Consider the following 17,258-nt stretch of genomic DNA (forward strand, 5'->3'; position numbering starts at 1 on the left):
TCAGTTCCAAATTATATAATACATGAACTGGAAAGACTACAACCATCAAGCACAAATTTAACTTTGGCATTATAATTTACAGATTTTATTGTGTTTATGTGCATATCTTGCTATCCGTGTTTTATTTTCTTCCAGCATGTACAAATAAATGTTTAAATGAAGTTATTTGGGAAAAGAACAGAGTGAGAACGTCTGATGGGCCATTTAAATTTCCGCAAAAAAACTTTTCCAGAAAAAAAATCAAAAATTTCAAAAGTCCAAAGCTTTTTATTTTCTAAACTTGGGAATTACCTAATTTTTCTAGAAATTTTCTGAGATTAATCTCAAAATTCTTGTTTTTTTCTAGCAAATGTTTGACTTTTACGCAGTTGTAGAAACGGAACTGCTGTGTAAACAATGTTGACACATTTTCAAAATAAGAGCATGCTTATAAACCACTCATTACTTGAAGAAAAACACAGACGTCAAACTTTATTCAACTGAAAGTTCACAAAACGGCCAAGTAAATTATCGCTCTGGAAACATTTATTTAGGGGAAGCTCAGTGCTAAGCTAAATGGTTTCAAAGTTAGCTAAACAAAAAATTAGCTTCACTATTAGCAGATTAGTATAAGTCTACACACCACTGCTGGGAGAAAGTCAAGATTTTGTCCTGAAATGTGATTGTTTAGAAGCAGCAAAATGGAAAGAATAAGGATGTGAAAGCTGGAATACGAGTCTCTGAAGCTGCTCTTTTGCTCAATACCTATTGTGTGTCAGTCATTTTCCCTCTTTTATTGAAATATTTTTGTTTATTTCCCTGATTTACTTCAGCTGAGCTGTGATTTTATTTATCTTCACACATGAGTGTGTTCTGGTCGTCTGACCTTTAACCCCGTTTGTATTTTCTCAAAGTGTGACGGCACGGATCTGACTGCCAAAGTCCAGGAGATGAAGCTGCAGTGCCTCCTCTTCCTCAACATTCCCAGGTTGTAGAACAGTAGAGGAATATTTTTTACAGTGCGTTAAAGCGTCGCCTCTGTGTCTCCAGTGACTGATTTTAACTCTTTGGGTCGTTCTTGTTTTTTCTGCAGGTACTGTGCCGGCACCACGCCGTGGGGAAACCCCAGTGAGAGTCAAGACTTTGAGCCTCAGCGTCACGACGACGGCTGCATAGAGGTCATCGGGTTCACCATGACTTCTCTGGTGAGGTCAAAGTTCAATGACTGCGATCACATGGATTGGCTGCTAACTTTTTGATTTCAGTATAAATGCCTCTGGCTATGTGACTTGGCAAAAAAGAACAATAAAATCCCCTTAATTTAGATAAAAACATAAAGTAGCAACTATTCAGTCAAAAGGACAACACTTGCTCAGTTAGAGCACCTGTGTCAAACATAAGGTCCGGGGGCCAAATCCGGCCCACCACAGCTTTTTATGTGGCCGTCTAGACTCCAGACTTTTGCATAAATAGAACCTTCAAGATAACCGTTGTGTGCTTAAATATGATTTTATTAATCAAATCAGTGGTTTTTAACCATTTACTGCCAAGCTACTTTAGTCAATATTTCCAGCAGCCCTCCCTGCATCTCGGCTCCTTCAGACTAGCCAGCAGCAATTAGCAAACAGCTTGTGGAACTGAGCTTCTGCTGAACTCATTATAGGAGCTACTTCTCAGTGGGACGCTGATAAAACGTTGCTAAAGGGTTAATAGAGGAGCCATGTTGTTATGACTTCCTTAAGGTGGAGTTTCAGAAAGAGCAGGAGCTTTTAAAGAGACAGAGGCCCAATTTCAAAGCATTAAATTGCAAAGTCAAATTTCCTTTAAGTCATATTTGATATATACAGCATTCTCATAACAACTGAAGGTAACCTAGTTAAAATGGCCCATATGCATAATACTGCCCCTTTAAGTGTCATCACTTTAAGCCACCTGCTCATTTTTCCCTGTGCTTTGTGTGCAGGCGACGCTGCAGGTGGGCGGCCACGGCGAGCGTCTTCACCAGTGCAAAGAGGTGACCCTCACCACCTTCAAGTCCATCCCCATGCAGGTGGACGGCGAGCCCTGCAAGCTGGCGCCGTCCATCATCCGCATCAACCTGCGGAACCAGACCAACATGGTCCAGAAGGCCAAGCGAAGGATCTCCATGCCGCATCTGAACGAGTAAGAGTCGGGACTGAACGGTGCTAAACTCAGGAGGAGATGTTTTGTTGTTAAGGGAGTGCCTCAGGGCTTTGTTCTTAGCCCATTCCTAAAGACCGAAAGGCTTTTAAAGGGATCCAAGATTAGTTGCTTTTGGCCTAAATATGTCCTAATTTTCCTTTTAACTAAAAAGTTGCTGTATGTTATACACAAAAACTATAATTACTTCAAAAAATTTGTCTTTTGTTAAATTTTTCACCCATGGAGGTGGCCCTGGGTTGACCTGACGGGTTGATGACCCGGTTTGGTCGGTTCTGTACTGGAATCTACAGAGTAAACACAGGAAGGCTGCAGTCCGATCAAGTTCAACGAGGTTCAAATTAAAAAGGCTCAATAACGTTACTCATCGCTGTTTGGGCTGCATGGAGCTAGCGCAGTCAGACCTGTAGACGTCATTTACCCATAATGCATTGCAGCTTGAACAACACGTTGGTGTGACAATATCTTATTAACGTTTATAAAAACTAAACAACTTACAGTATTGTTTTTACATCTAAAATAAATTAAGTCTGTTGTTACAACTAATTGTGGTTCCTTTTAAAGTTAAAAATTAATGAGTACACTGCAAAAACACAAAATATTACCCAGTGTTTTTCATCTAATTGCTAATGCAAAAATCTTAGTAGACTTGAAATAAGACAAATTAACTTCAAAGTAACTTTTTAGCAAGACATAGGAGCTTGTTTTAAGTAAATAAGTCCTTGATGAAAAAGTACCAGTTCCATTGGCAGATTATTTCACGTATAAAAATATTTTTTCCCATGTTACAGGTTAATTTATCTGCCAGTGGAGCAAGTATGTTTTCTTCAATATTAAGGAATTGTTTACTTAAAACAAGCCTCTATCTTGCTAAAAAAGTTACTGTTAAATTAGTTTAACCTACAAAGATATTTGCACTAGAAATTAGACCAAAATTACTTGATAAGATTTTGTGTTTTTGCAGTGTACTGCTGGACATTAGCAGGTTTTCTTATACATGAGAGTCTGAGGCGTAGCTCTTGCTTGTCTCGGTCCGTGTTGTGTTCTTGAAACGTTGTGTGTGTGTGTGTCTCTTTAGGTTAGTGTGTAAATGTCAGTGTGTGTGTGTTTGTGTGCAGCCAGCAGCCGGTTCCTGAGAAGCTGCAGATCCGGGTGAACCGGATCAGCATGGCGGCGTACGAGGCTCTGCATTACGACAAGGACCAGCTGAAGGAGGCCTGTGAGTGCTGCACTCTCCTCACACTTTAAAACTGAAATCCAGCTGATTAATCGGTTTAGTTGTGATTAATCGATTATTGAGATAATCGTCTAACTAATTTAGTGATCAGTTAATCGTTAACTAGAGAATGCAGACTCAAAAAATGTTTGCTGAAAGAAAAACATTCAGAGCAGTAATTCAGCTAAAACTGTAGAAAAACTACATACATTTTGCGTTTAAGTTAAAAATCTTATTCAGTAAAAAAACAACAGAAAAACTTCTATAAAGCAACTTTTGCTTTACAATTATTAGTTAGTTAATCTGGAAGATAATAATCAGATTCATCCAACGATGAATCAATGTTAAGTCCAGCAGAAAGAACTGAACTTTTCACATTTTGAAGGTTTTTTTTGCTGCATATTCCAGTAATGAAATGTGTATTTTTTTATTTTAAAAAAGGATTTAATTATTTTTTTATTTGCATTTTTTACTGTATTTATTATAATGTGTAAAAAGGTTTTGTGGTTAAATAAAAAAATCACTTTGCCAATTTTTATATGTTTAACCATCAGAATAATCAATAAAATCAATTAATTGTCAGAATAATTGATAATCGGTTGCTAAAGTAAGCGTTAGTTACAACCCTGATATCCAGCCCTTCATTCATTGTTAAATTGACTTGATGTTTTTGAAGAAAAGAGATTTTAAACTCAGACTGACCTGAGATTTAATCGCTGAATTTAGATGACTGGTTCTGGATTCGGTTCTTATTTCCGGTAAAAATCCCTGAAATGACGCCAAACTGAACCAGGACAGAATTAATTAATTCAATTTGGTCCCGACTGGACACAACCTGCATTTTAAAGAATTTAAACTATTAGCGTCCAAACTTTTTGGCATGAAGGCTGAAAAATGTCACGTTTTGGCATTATTATTAAATGAAATTGCAAAATAATTTTATTTGTACCTGCTCAACAATCTAAACCCAGAGATGATAAATGTGACGATCGTTTGTGCAGCGACGCCGCTGGGAGTCATCGTCGTCCCCGGCGACAGCGACCTGGAGATGTGCCGGCTGCACATCGAGCGTCTCCAGGACAACCCGGACCAGGAAGTAGAGCAGGTGCGTACCTGGTTATCCAGGTGTTGCTGGTGATGGTGGAGCAGATCCGGGTTAGGAAGAACCGGGTTTCATCCTGGTTCTTTTTCTGATCCTGCAGGACGGAGACGAGATGAAAGGAGAGAGTCTGTCGTCACAAAAACTCTCCATCAACTGGTGTTTCCTGGACTGTAAGCCTCACACTCAACATCTCACCTGAGATCCTGACCAATCCTGACCGGGCTTTCTGTTTTACAGGTACGACTGCAGATCGGTTCTACAGAATCGACCGGGCTCAGGTAGGACCAGAGGTTTCTGCTCTGCAGGCCTTCAGGAAACAAAACATTTATGACCTTAGTGTTTTCCTGAGTGTTTTCTTAGTTCAACGGATCACAAACTAAAAACTGATGCGAGGTCAAATAAGACTCAGCTCTGTATTTTTACTTAATTCTGGTGCATGACTGTCAGAACCAGAACCCAGTGGAGGTTCTGGACGAGTCTAGTCCACTCTGTGAGCAAGACTGAAAGTATTTTATTTTTTCTAATTTAAATAAAACTTAATGTTTATGAGCTTGGAGGAAAATGATAGTCTTTATTTAAACTTATTTATATTAATTATTAACTACTTTAGTGATTTCTAAAAATATTAATGTAAGAAATTTTAAATATGCCAATATTTAGGGTGTTTTACTCTGCATGATTTGGGACCAAAATTGCAACATTTGTTGCATTTTCAGCTGCTGCAGTTTGCATTCACACTGCACTGACTGAAACAAACCAAAACCTTTAAAAAACCAGTTCCTCTCCTCACCTGTGGGGGCGCTGCACCAAGAACCAGTAAAGGAAATGACACACAAACCTATGAAGACATGAGCACAACTTCCTTCTTCACTCAAAGTGAACAAAATGGAGTTAGATTTTAGTGGTTGTTTTTTTTTGCTAAATATTTTAGATATTTCTAGGTAAAAAAATGGCAAATTATTTAGTCACGTTCCAAAGAAAATTCCATGAATTACTGCATATTTCTAAATATCACCAAATCATCAGTGCAGAAGTAATATTTATTTTCTATATATATAATTTTCCTGACGTTAAAAATTAAAACTGAACCTGAGTTGATATGAGACTTGATGTTTTTCTTATTTTTCGCCCCAGGAACACCTGAACTACGTGACGGAGATCTCTCAGGACGAGCTCTACATCCTGGACCCGGAGCTGGTGGCCAAGGAGACTGTGGGAACCTCCCCCAGTATGCCGGACCAGTTCTCCTTCCCCTGCTCCCCCTCGTCACCCACCTCTCCCAGGTGACTTTCTTTCTGATTCATCTGCTGAAATCTAAGAACATGTCCATTAACGTGCCAGTTTGGTTTGACATTTATCAAAATTAAAGCTAAAAAAAAACAGACTCTCCTTTAAGGGGGATTTAACAGTTTTGCAGGTTTCTGTTCTTCCATTTGGGTCTTTACTGATTCTAAAACACCCAGATGTGTTTTGGAAATAAGTTAATGTTTTTTTGGTGCCTGGAAAATGAGTCGTCTCCCATTAAGTTGCATTCAACAGGCAGTGTGATGTTACCTAGCAACCCAAGCAGATTTCTGCCCGTTACCTAGCAACCCAAGCAGAGTTCCAGGCAGTTTCGTCGGCTGGTTTGGCCGCTTTATAATGGCTGCTGGAAAAGGCGAGTGTTTTGTTGACTTACCATTCAGAAACCACTTGCTGAATTCTTACTGGTTGTGCAGCAGTCTCCACTTTTGCTTTTCAAAGATGCAAGGTTGTATAATTGCGCATCTGTTTGCAGCCATTTTCACGTTTGACTGGAAACACTGAGTTGGGGGCAGTGGTCAGCAGCAGCTTATTTGGATTTAAAGTGATAAGATGCCCTAAAACAGTTCTGGCCAAACGTCATCATTCAGAATGATTTCGTGCAAAGCATGTAATGAACATGCTTTGTATAGGCCAGTGGTCAGTCCTCGAGGGCCGGCATCCTGCATGTTTTAGTTCTCTCCCTGGTTTAACTGCCCTGGATCCTTTGATGGCTCGTTAGAAGGTCTAAGAAGAGCATTGACTTGCTGAGGAGGCTGTTACTGCCACCAGGAAGAGAACTAAAACATGCAGGACGCCGGCCCTTGAGGACCGAGGCACCACTGGAATAGGTCGTAGATCTATCCTAAAGTGTTCCAGGAATCATAGTAGGTCAACTTTAAGTGAGCAGAGCGCCTTCTGCTGGAGGAAGTTGGTACTGCAGCAGTTCATCGTCTCAGATAATAGGGGGAGTCATTTAATGCAGAAATCAGTAATGAACTGAGCTCCAGCTGCTGTTTGGAGTGCTGTTGCCATGGAGACGCTCATCTGTCTCCACGTTGGTCACTCAGTCATGATCGATTTGTCCCCGAGGACAAACTGGAGGACAGACGTTGAAGAGCGTGTGTCTGTGTTTCAGGCAGAGGAAGAGGATCTCCAGTGACAGTTCGGTGTCAGAGGCTTTGACCCAGACCTCACCTAAAACTACTCTGCAAAGGTAAACACACACACACACACACACACCGGACCGCTGGGATGGAGGAAGTTTTCACGTCCAATATTCTGGTACCTGGAGCTGTTAGAGGCTCCCTTTCTGCTACAGTTTCCTGTCCAAGCAGTCAGAGGTTGCAGTCATCTGTTGAACTGATCTGGATCATTGGTTCTGGTCTGGATCATTCTAGTCTGGATTGTTGGTTCTGGTCTGGAGACTAAAGGACTCTTTAAATGGAGTGATGGTTCTGATCCAAGTCTGGCTTCTGTTTGTAGTTCTGCTGCGAGTCTTGGCTCTGTTCCGAGTCAGGAACTTGTTCAACACTAGAGACTCGTTCTCTCTCAGGAGTCCGGTCCGAGTCACACAGCAGTCGAATTTTAGACTGAAACTCAGATAGAAAAGGAACCAAAGTCCAGAGAAAAACTCTGACCGGTCTCTGAGAAGTCCAGATGATTCAGAACGGTTTGACTAAAACTAAAACTAAATAAATTAAATATTGTTTTTTAAAAAAAAAAAGCTTTAATGTTTTACACTCGTTTGTATTTCCTAGTTTGCGGCTCAAATGATGACCAAAAATAAACTCATGTTCAGCTTGAAAATATTTCAAAATCACGAGAAAAGAAACTGAATATTGATTTAGAGAAAATTAACCATCAGACATGATCTGATGGTTCTGAACCAGATCAGTTTCTGAGAACTTCCTCCTGCCCTGACCGTCTGCAGAGTGAGGCCAGAGCGCCCCCTGCTGGAGTGGCTCCGTCTGTGTCGTGTGTGAAGTGAAGAACCGCCTGTAGGTCCCGCTAACTTCCTCCCGCTGTCATGTCTGCTGTTTCCTGTCTGTGATGTGAAGGAGAGGAGCAAAGATTATCAGTGTCGATCGCTCCGTTACGACCGCGGCTGATTTCAGACCAGCTGTTAGGTAGGACCAACCTATCTCTGTCCTCCTGGTTCCTTCTGGCTCCTCCTGGGTTTTCCTGGTTCCTCCTGGTACCTCCTGGTTTTTCCTGGTTCCTCCTGGCTCCTCCTGGTTTTTCCTGGTTCCTCCTGGTACCTCTTGCATTATCCTGTTTCCTCCTGGCTCCTCCAGGTTCCTTCTGGTTCCTCCTGTTTCCTCCTTGCTCTTCCTGTTTCCTCCTTGCTCCTCCTGGCTCTTCCTGGTTCCTCCTGTTTCCTCCTGGCTCCTCCTGGTTCCTCCTGGCTCTTCCTGGTTCCTCCTGTTTCCTCCTTGCTCCTCCTGGCTCTTCCTGGTTCCTCCTGGTTCCTCCTGGCTCTTCCTGGTTCCTCCTGGTTCCTCCTTGCTCCTCCTCTGCTCTGGGTTCTGCTTTCTGCTGATGCCTCTGTCTAAACTTCTGTCTGCGAAACCTGCTGAGCTCTGCAGGAGGAGATGATGTGCAGCTGTGGAGAAGCGGCTTTGCCTTCGTTTCTGATGATGTTTGTATGTTGATGGATTCAGACTGAGAGGCTGATTGTAACTTCACAGTTTCTGCTTTAGACGCCCTGCAGAAAAAACGGTTCAAGAGAAACTTTCCAGAAAACAGCAGAGCAGGGTAGATTTAAACAGTCTGAAATTGTTCTCCTGAGAAATCAAATACTTTTCAACATTTTTATTGCATTTTTATACTTATATATATATATGGAAAATGCTTTTTAAAATGCTTAATTTTTTTATTATAATTTATATATTTCTTATAAATTTAATTCATTTATAAATTTTGGGAAAAAATACTTTTTAAAAATCAGATGTTTACTTTTCTTTACTTTTTATATATGTATATATATCTTATTCAAGTAATTTATAAATTTGAGGGGTAATGTTTTTTTAAATTTCTGAAATCAAATTATTTCTTACATTTTAATTTTAATATCACTATTACTATTATAAATGTTTTTGTTAGAAATCAATTCTTTTTATTTTCTTGTTATTTTAAATTAGAATGAAAAGAAATGTTTTTGATTGGACGAGCTCTAACTGCTGCTCAATCTTCATTCTTCAACAAAAGTTTCAGAAAAACAAAACTGGATCTAAAATCCAGAACTTTTGAAACTGGAAATAAAATTTAATTCTAACAGGTTCAAAACATTGAGTACTGCCACCTACTGGACAGAAGCAGAACAGACTGTAGTAGATATTTGCAGGGGGGAAAAAGGCGTCTTAGTTTTATATAAACACTGGAGATTATTTAAAAATAATGAAACAAATGCATGCTGGGAAGGTTCAGACCAAAGCAGTAGATAATCTCCTCTCTCTGTGTGTTTTGGCTTTAACATGTTGTGGTGTGGGAGCAGGGAGGGTCTGTGGGGTGCACCGGTTTCCTGAGTAGTAAAGGGTTTTACTGTGGTGTTTGGGTGGAGTTCTGGTTGATGTTTTAATGGAGGTCAAAGGTCAACTTTGAATATCTTCTCACTCTCCTTCCTGTTGGTTCTGATTCTGTCGTCTGTCTCCTCACAGAATCTCCACTGCTACCTCACAGGACCATGAAAAAGGTAAATCTGACCTGTTGGAGATTAGTGAGTTAATTTAAGGTTGATTGATGAAATCGATCGACAAAGGATTTATTTACAATCCAGAATTGTTTCTTGTATCAAGAGGCCTGGTCGTCTTTCCATAACATAAAGGGCTACATTTTGAATAATACGCTGCTTCGTCGAGCAGCTCGGCTGAATGTCCATTAATGAGCTGAAATGTTACTTAAAGAGCATTTATATTTTAAAACAGAACCGCATAAAGTGTGTTTTCTATCCCACACCGGACTCCGTTTGTCTTTACCGTTTCCATCCGGTAAAGACAAACCGTTTACCCCGCCATCTTTGTTTCTGGCTCTGCTTCTAGAGGACCAGCGGCGCCCTCTGCAGGATGGCGGCCAAACTGCAGAACTAAAATAAAGTCTACTCTAAGCTGATCGATTGGAACTCATTTAATCTAGTAAACCATTAATCATCAGATTATTGTAAATCGTCATGATCTTAAATTACTGTTTTAATCACTTTAGACTACGAGTGTCTAAACATTTTGTCAAAACCTTCAGCTCAAGAGCACTGCAGGTCAAATAAATATAACTTTTAAAAACTTAGGTCACCAAAGTGATGGGTTTTTAACATGTAATAAACTAATAAACTAAGCTTGAGCTTTTATAATTAAACAATTAAACATAATAAGATTTTTTGTTGTTGTAGAAAAGGGATTGCCGATCCAAAAATTTAATGTTTTCCTTATTAAATTAAATGCATCCAGTCTATTTATTTTGGGCTTGATTAAAACTGGGGAAAAAAATATTTTGTAGTATTTTCTCAGCAAAATAAAATAAAAAACAAGATCTATGTCAGTCTTAATGTGATATATTTTTAAGTTTTAATAAAGCAATTAAAAACGGATTTGGGTGCAACAATTTGTACTTTACAGTTTAAGTCAATGAGTAGATGTTACCTTGACGATAGAAGAAAACCGGAAAAACCCATGTAGCATTTTTGTAAGTAGATTTTAGTTTAAAACTTTGTCCTAATTGATCTGATTCACAAAATAAATCAGTCCAGGGGCCGCCTCCTTGTTTTAGGCCTTCATTAGTGATTTATTAAAAACGGAGCAAACGCAACATTTCTTAAATGCTGCATGTTGTAGATGTGGCCACTAGATGGCGCTGTTGTTTCCAAGCCTTCATCTGTTTCTGTTCTTTAGATGCGGAGCTGATCAGCTGCGTCAAGAACGAGAACCTGAGCAGGGTGAGTCTGCAGACCTCAGAGCTGAAACTGGGAGAAATACTGAAACCTTTTCACTGATGTAGCAAGAACCTAAAGACACCCGGGAGAAACAAAAAATATTAAGATTTTATTTAAAAGTTTCTATTTGCTCAACACAGATCGGCTGAAACGGGTAAAATCTTGAACTTAACAATTTGATAGTTTTTCTTTTTTCTGGGCTAAGACTTAATGTAAAACATAAAATAATTAAATAAAGTCCAAAGTATCAAATGTATTTATTTTTTTAGTTTCTTTAGCTTTTGGAGTTAAGAGAAATTAACTGGTTTTCATGGATCCAGATTCTAATAAATGTAGTTTTTTCTGCAGTTTGTGTTAATATTTGGTGTAAAACATGAAAGAAGAAAGAAAAAACACGCTAGAAAAAAGATTTTTGTTTCTTTAGCTTTGAAGTTAAGAGAAAATATAATCTCAGTGGTTTTCTTGGATCCACAACTTAGAAAATATAGTTTTTTCTTTGTTTTTTGCAAAAATTTAATGTAAAAAAAAAAGTTAGGAAGGACAAAATTTATTTACTTTTTAATTTCTTTAGTTTTTTAGTTAAGACAATGTCACTTTGTTTTTTTTGTTGTTTTTTTGCATCCAGATTTGAGTAAATGTATGTTTTGTTTGGTTTTTTGCTAATATTTGGTGTAAATTAATGAAAAAAATACTAATTTTGTAGTTTCTCTAGCATTTCATTGTTTTTTGAATTCATACATTAAATCAGAGTTTTAGGCTTCACCTGTTTGCGGTTTTAATGCTTCGTATTGTCTTAACATTACACAAAGCCCTTAAGTGCTTAATTTTTCTAACCTTTACTAACAATATCAAACCTCTACAAAGTTTAAGATAATTCAGTTAAAACCAAGGTATAGATTTTAAAATGGATCACAAAATACCAGGATCTGAACGACGTTAGAGGCATCTTTCTTCTCTGTTATATGTTAGCACATTTTAACCTTATTGCATTAAAGTTAGTTTAGTTAAAACTCCTGAGTTTCAGTTCGGTGAAATTCACAGTTTTCATAGATTAGTTGAACCTCAAATGAATATTTTCCACTGTGAACCAGGTTAATATTTTTCCTTCCACCAAACTTTAACCTGAAGCTTTGTTTTAATTGCATAAATTCAGCAGCTTTGTTTCACACATGATGTTTCCTCCTGCAGCTGACGGAGCTCCACCAGCAGGGGGCAGAGCTGGCGCTGCAGGACGCAGACGGCCGCTCGCTGCTGCATCACGCCGTCCAGACCGGCAGCAAAGACATCGTCAAGTACCTCATCGAAAACGGTGAGACGCTCCAAAAGCTGCTGTTGAATCAGAAAACCAGCGGCCATGGTTGGGATTAGAGCTGGGAGGTCACCATGGCAACAGAAGCATAACATGTCCGCTGTATTTGCTTCGCCTTGCTCCTATTTTAAGCTGTCAGGAAGCCTTGAATGGCAGCTTGGGCTATAAATCTGCTGTATGGGCAGCTGCCCAGGGCGGTATTTGAAATGTAAAATTTATGATTTTTTTCCCATCTTCCCTCCAACTTCCTGAGGCCTTCATAGTTGTGTTCAGATAAAAATGAGGCAGTTAAACATCTGCAGGTTTTTCACCTCAGCCTGAATGAAACGGTGAAAACATGATTGTTTAACTCGTCTCGTCTTCATCAGTTTCGACTGATCGCTTCTCCTCCCTTTCATCACTTCATCAAACATCTTTACATCTGAAGAGTTTGTAGCTTCAGTTTCTGAGTTTGTTTTCTTCCGTCAGTTCCCGCCTCCCACCTGGACCTCGCAGAGACGGAGACGTGAGTCCACTTTGTTCTTTTTACCCGGCCGAAGTTCCGTTTTTGTTCTGTCCAAACGAAGCCCAAACGTTCCAGGAAGTGAATCCGTTTCTCCCGGTTGTGTTCCAGAGGAGAGACGGCGCTCCATAAAGCTGCCGCTCTCTGCCAGAGGAGCATCTGTCACTTCCTGGTGGAGGCGGGGGCGTCGCTCATGAAGACGGACCTGCAGGTAAACTCACCTGGAGCACAAAGACAGATTTACCACACTACTGTCATCGACACGTTCATTCATTTATTCTGCTTTAGAAAAAGTTTTCAGTTTCTCAGTTTGCAGACAAATTTAGAGTTTTTTTAGACTTATGTACGTTTTCATCAATTTGAAACCTCATAGTTTGTTTGGACATATAATGAGGTTGGACTACTTTTAAATGACATATTAGAAAATAAAGTTAGTAATAAAAGTCATATCAAAGCAAAATGTGGATATATTGGTGCATTATTTGTCGCAAACTGTAATGTGCTGAACCCTAAATCTTTGTTTTCTCAAATCTCCATGTCAGAGTTTTTATAAGTAAAGATTTTTAGTGATATGAAACAGAGTTTTTGTGTGGATGAAAGGCCAAAACAAATAAAAATATTTTCCTATTCCCAGATCTCTGGCTGCATGTGACTTAACCCTGATTTTCTATCTGCGTCTGATCATTGTTTAGTGAGCTTTTCTGGAAATGTTTTGGTTCTTTCCAAACTCCAAGTCAGCAGATTAACGGTAAAGATTTAGTTTCTGGTCAGCAGCTGCTTCCTGCTGTATGAAGCCATTTTTTATTATTTTTTTTCTGCTGGCAGGACGGCGGCCACCAGCCCGATCCGTGCCTCCGCACTTTAAATGGGTCTCCGGCAGTATTTGACCCACTTCTATAAAGTGATTAATGTTGTGTGTCAGTGAGAAACGAAGCTCCGCAGGATTCCCCGGGCTTCATCCTCAGCACACAAAAGCCTTGGCTCACCGTCGCCATGGTGAAGCCAGTGGTAACAGGAAACAGCCCATAATCTGAGCTTTCTCTCCTCCGCTGCACAAATAAAGAGTTTATGTGTTATTTAGAGTCCAGAGTTGGTGCTGAGCGGGAATTCACCGCAGGAGTTTAGACGGGCTGAGAGGCTTCTCCTCCTCCATTTCTCACACCGTCCGTCTGTTTTGTCCTCAAGCTACTTTTTCAGATGAAAAGATCAGATTTTGTCACGTTATCTTTAACTTTCGAGTTCACAACGGTTCCCAGCTCCTGGATGTTAGCTTACTGTTAGTGCACTTGAAATAATCAGATGATTTAAAGTTTCTCTCTTAATTTATCTTTAATCGTTCATCAGTGTTAGGAAGAACACATTTCTGCTGCTAACCTGCCTGTTAGCGTAGCTTGTAGCTCAGCCAGTACCCCAACAGCTAACCTTTTAGTGAGTATGACAATTACCTTAGATTTTGGCTCAACAGTTAATCACCTAATCTTTTAATAAAGTACATTAACTGTTCAGCTAGCAATAGCAGTTAGCCTAACCACAGATATTGCCCTAGGCTAGCTATTGCCTAGCTTTTTATCCAGCTATCTATTAGCAAGTGGTTGCAGACGCTTGTAAAGCTCTACCATTCCCCCTGACAGTTAGCATAACTATTAGCGTAGCAGTTAGCTTAGGGGTTTTTACAGCCATTAGCCAAGTCATTACTAAACACTACTTGTTAGCCTGCCATTTTGTCTAACAGTTGGCTCATCCATTATTGTTAGCCCGGCTATTACTATAGCAGTTAGTCGAGCTGTTTGCTTAGCCATTAGCTTAGCCAATACCTAGTAAATTACTCGTTCCTGCCGTAGTAGTTAGCTTAACTGTTAGCCCGGGTAGTCCCACACCAGCTATGCTGTTTGGAGACAGATCTGTTCTTTGTTTCATGGTTTTAACATTAGAAGAGTCTTTATTGTTACTTTGACATTACCTCGGCCCAGAACGGAAGCTCCCAAAAATGATCATACAATGTTTAAAAAGACCCTTAAAAAATCTGGTTGTTTGTTTTTAATACTTTTAAATTGTTGAGGTGCCTGGTTTGTATTTTGTGTTTTTGATTTTTTTGTTTTTAAGAAATCTTGACTTTTTTTTTTTTTTTAGTTTGTATTAAGGCCACTACAAAAATAAAAAAATTAAGAGAGTAGATACACTACAAGAATAAAGTTCTGAATATATCGAAATAAGTATAAGTCCTAGCATTATAAGAATATAATCGTAATATTCTGACTTTATTCTCATATTATTATTTATATTATCTCAACTTTAACTTTATTTTTGTCAACTTTATTCCTGTGATAGTATAGCTTTACTCATAATATTATGACTTTATTCTCATTATATGACTTCATTCTTATAATACTGACTGTATTCTGGTATTATGAGTTTATGAGATTATTCTCTCAATACTATGACTTCATTCTCAAGATGTTACTTTATTCTTGTATTTGGACTTTATTCTCATATTATTTCCCCTTTATTCTCATAATTTGACTATTCTAGTACCAGTTTATTTTCAGAATTTAATTTTTTTTCATTTTTTTTAGGATGTTCCTAATACTCAAATGCAATAGCGTGATTTTTATTGTAATGTTTGTGCTGTAGAGGAAGAATATTACAGTAGGAACTAATAGGAAATAAAATAAACTAAAGCCGCCCGTCGCTCTCGTCTTTCAGGGCGACACTCCCAAACATCGGGCCGCCAAGACCGACGACCAGGAACTGGCCAACTACCTGGAGAACTGCCAACATTACCAGATGATCCAGAGAGAGGACCAGGAGACGGCAGTGTGACCCTTCCTCCTCCCGGCTCTGTTGGGTTTTTCTTGTTCTCGTTCTCCACAGAGCTCCGTCTGTCGGAATGTAAACTGAACAGATCCTCTCTGCTGTCGGAGCCAGATGGATTCTTCTTCTTCTTTTTTTGTGCTTTAACTGATGAGAGACGAGGCGTCTTGATGAATCCGGTTGCCTGAAGAAAGCTCTGTCCTGCGGCCGAACTGAGCGACACAAAAGGCTCGTGGACACCAAAACAAACTCAAACTAGTTTTTATTTTCGAGCCACAAGGACGTGCAGAGAGAGCGACGCAGCTGCTGGCCGCCAACAGCGACAGCATTCATGTTTCTGCAGCTTTCATATCCAATAAAGCAAAACGTGTCTTCTGTTAAGCTTCTAGTGACCTTTTGGATGTTCACTGCAAACAAATAAATGTTTGGATATTTAATGTAGACAGCGATGAATTTAAGTATTTATGATCAGATTGTAGAGATAAACTCACTTTGCCTGTAATCAGTTTTTAATGTTTTACTGTCTGTTACAGCGGAGCGCTTTCGTTTTGATGTCTGTGGACTGTAAATACTCGCGAAGCCGTTAGTTAAAAAGAAGCTGAATCCAGATTCTGCCAAAGCAGTCGGATGATTATAACGAGCTTCTGCGTCAGTCAGGAGATTCTTATCACTGTAAGATATTCATGTAAGGATTGTTTGGTTTCATCATTTCTGAGTGACCTGCAATAAAGCATGTCGGCAACAAAATTATTTGGTTTTCATAAAGCAAAACTGATGAATGTTCCCCTATTTCAGCCTAAATGATAAGTATCCAAGATTAAGAAACAAACATGCACAATTACGCAATTCTGAGGTTAGTCAAATTGTGAGACTAAAGTCAAAATTCTGAGAAAAAATATAAAAATTCTGAGATTAAAGTCAAAATTCTAATTAAAATCAACACCTTGGACCCTGAGAAAAATTCTGAGAAAAATATCAAAATTCTGAGACTGAAATCAGAATTCTGAGGAAAAACAAATGAAATTTGAAGTAAAAGTTAAAATTTTGAGAGAAAAAATAGAATTGTGAGATAAAAGTCAAATTTCTGAGATTAAAATCAAAATTCTGAGGAAAACTCTCAAAAGAGTTTTGAGATTAAAATGTAATTTTTAGTCGCCTTAATCCTCTTCTGTGCAAATAAGACAAAACTAACTTTCAAATAACTTTTCAGCAACAAACAGCATACCAAGATATTTGCAGTGGGAACTAGACAAAAAGAACAACAAATTGGTGAGATTTTATGTTGTGAAGTCAGCCGGATGAAACTGGGATTACGCAGGTGAAACATCCTGGGCTCTGCTGAGTGGACGATGGGTCCAAACCTGTTTGGGATTCTAAAGGGAATGTTTCAGGAATTCAGTTGGAGGAGGAGACATAAGTAATGACAGGTTTTCCTCCGGGGCTGAATGACCTGGCTGCCTCCTGCTGCGCTTTGCTCCCAGCTGCAGACGGGAACAAAGAGCCGAACGCATGACTGAGCCATCAGGATCCGGGCGGGTCGAGACAGACGCTCTGGAAAACCGGACAAGATCCTTCAGACACAACAAAACTACACAAATGACTCGTTTTGATCTCTCAGCTTCAGGAAAAGAGTTCCTGCGGTAAAAACTGACCGTGTTTTCACTAATTTAACAAAAATATATCAATGAAAAAGTGTTTTCCAGATTCCAGATAGATAATCTCAGAAACAACTTCAGTGACATTTCATGACGCTTCCACCTCCGTGCTTCACACGCTGCTAAAATACAAAATCTTACCAAGTGTTTTTGGTCTATTTTCTAGTGGTAATAATGTCTTGATGCACTTAGAATAATTCAAAACTAACTTGGATGTAAATTCTCAACAAGATATGCTGGCTTGTTTCAAGTCAACAATTCCTTTAAATTAAATTTTCCCATTTTATAAGTGAAATAA

General features: G+C 39.0%; 1 protein-coding gene across 5 annotated transcripts in view; it reads left to right on the forward strand.

Annotated features, from left to right (window-relative positions):
* The window catches only part of dgkzb (diacylglycerol kinase, zeta b), a 55,384-nt gene extending 39,332 nt beyond the window's left edge, over positions 1-16,052 (forward strand). For 4 of the 5 annotated variants that reach the window (XM_081608294.1, XM_081608293.1, XM_081608295.1 and 1 more), the window contains 16 exons: positions 894-967; positions 1,073-1,184; positions 1,943-2,142; positions 3,279-3,379; positions 4,378-4,481; positions 4,579-4,648; positions 4,716-4,756; positions 5,613-5,761; positions 6,898-6,975; positions 7,820-7,888; positions 9,419-9,453; positions 10,643-10,686; positions 11,872-11,992; positions 12,461-12,497; positions 12,606-12,705; positions 15,198-16,052. In XM_081608294.1, the coding sequence (XP_081464420.1) occupies positions 894-967; positions 1,073-1,184; positions 1,943-2,142; positions 3,279-3,379; positions 4,378-4,481; positions 4,579-4,648; positions 4,716-4,756; positions 5,613-5,761; positions 6,898-6,975; positions 7,820-7,888; positions 9,419-9,453; positions 10,643-10,686; positions 11,872-11,992; positions 12,461-12,497; positions 12,606-12,705; positions 15,198-15,314 (1,452 nt within the window). In that variant the 3' untranslated portion in view covers positions 15,315-16,052. The remainder of the gene's footprint in view (positions 1-893; positions 968-1,072; positions 1,185-1,942; positions 2,143-3,278; positions 3,380-4,377; positions 4,482-4,578; positions 4,649-4,715; positions 4,757-5,612; positions 5,762-6,897; positions 6,976-7,819; positions 7,889-9,418; positions 9,454-10,642; positions 10,687-11,871; positions 11,993-12,460; positions 12,498-12,605; positions 12,706-15,197) is intronic. The other variant, XM_081608291.1, reaches the window with a different exon arrangement.
* Positions 16,053-17,258: the final 1,206 nt, after the last annotated feature.

This window comes from Poecilia reticulata, chromosome 6, assembly GCF_904066995.2.
Source record: "Poecilia reticulata chromosome 6, P_reticulata-male-v2, whole genome shotgun sequence".
Taxonomy (NCBI): domain Eukaryota; kingdom Metazoa; phylum Chordata; class Actinopteri; order Cyprinodontiformes; family Poeciliidae; genus Poecilia; species Poecilia reticulata.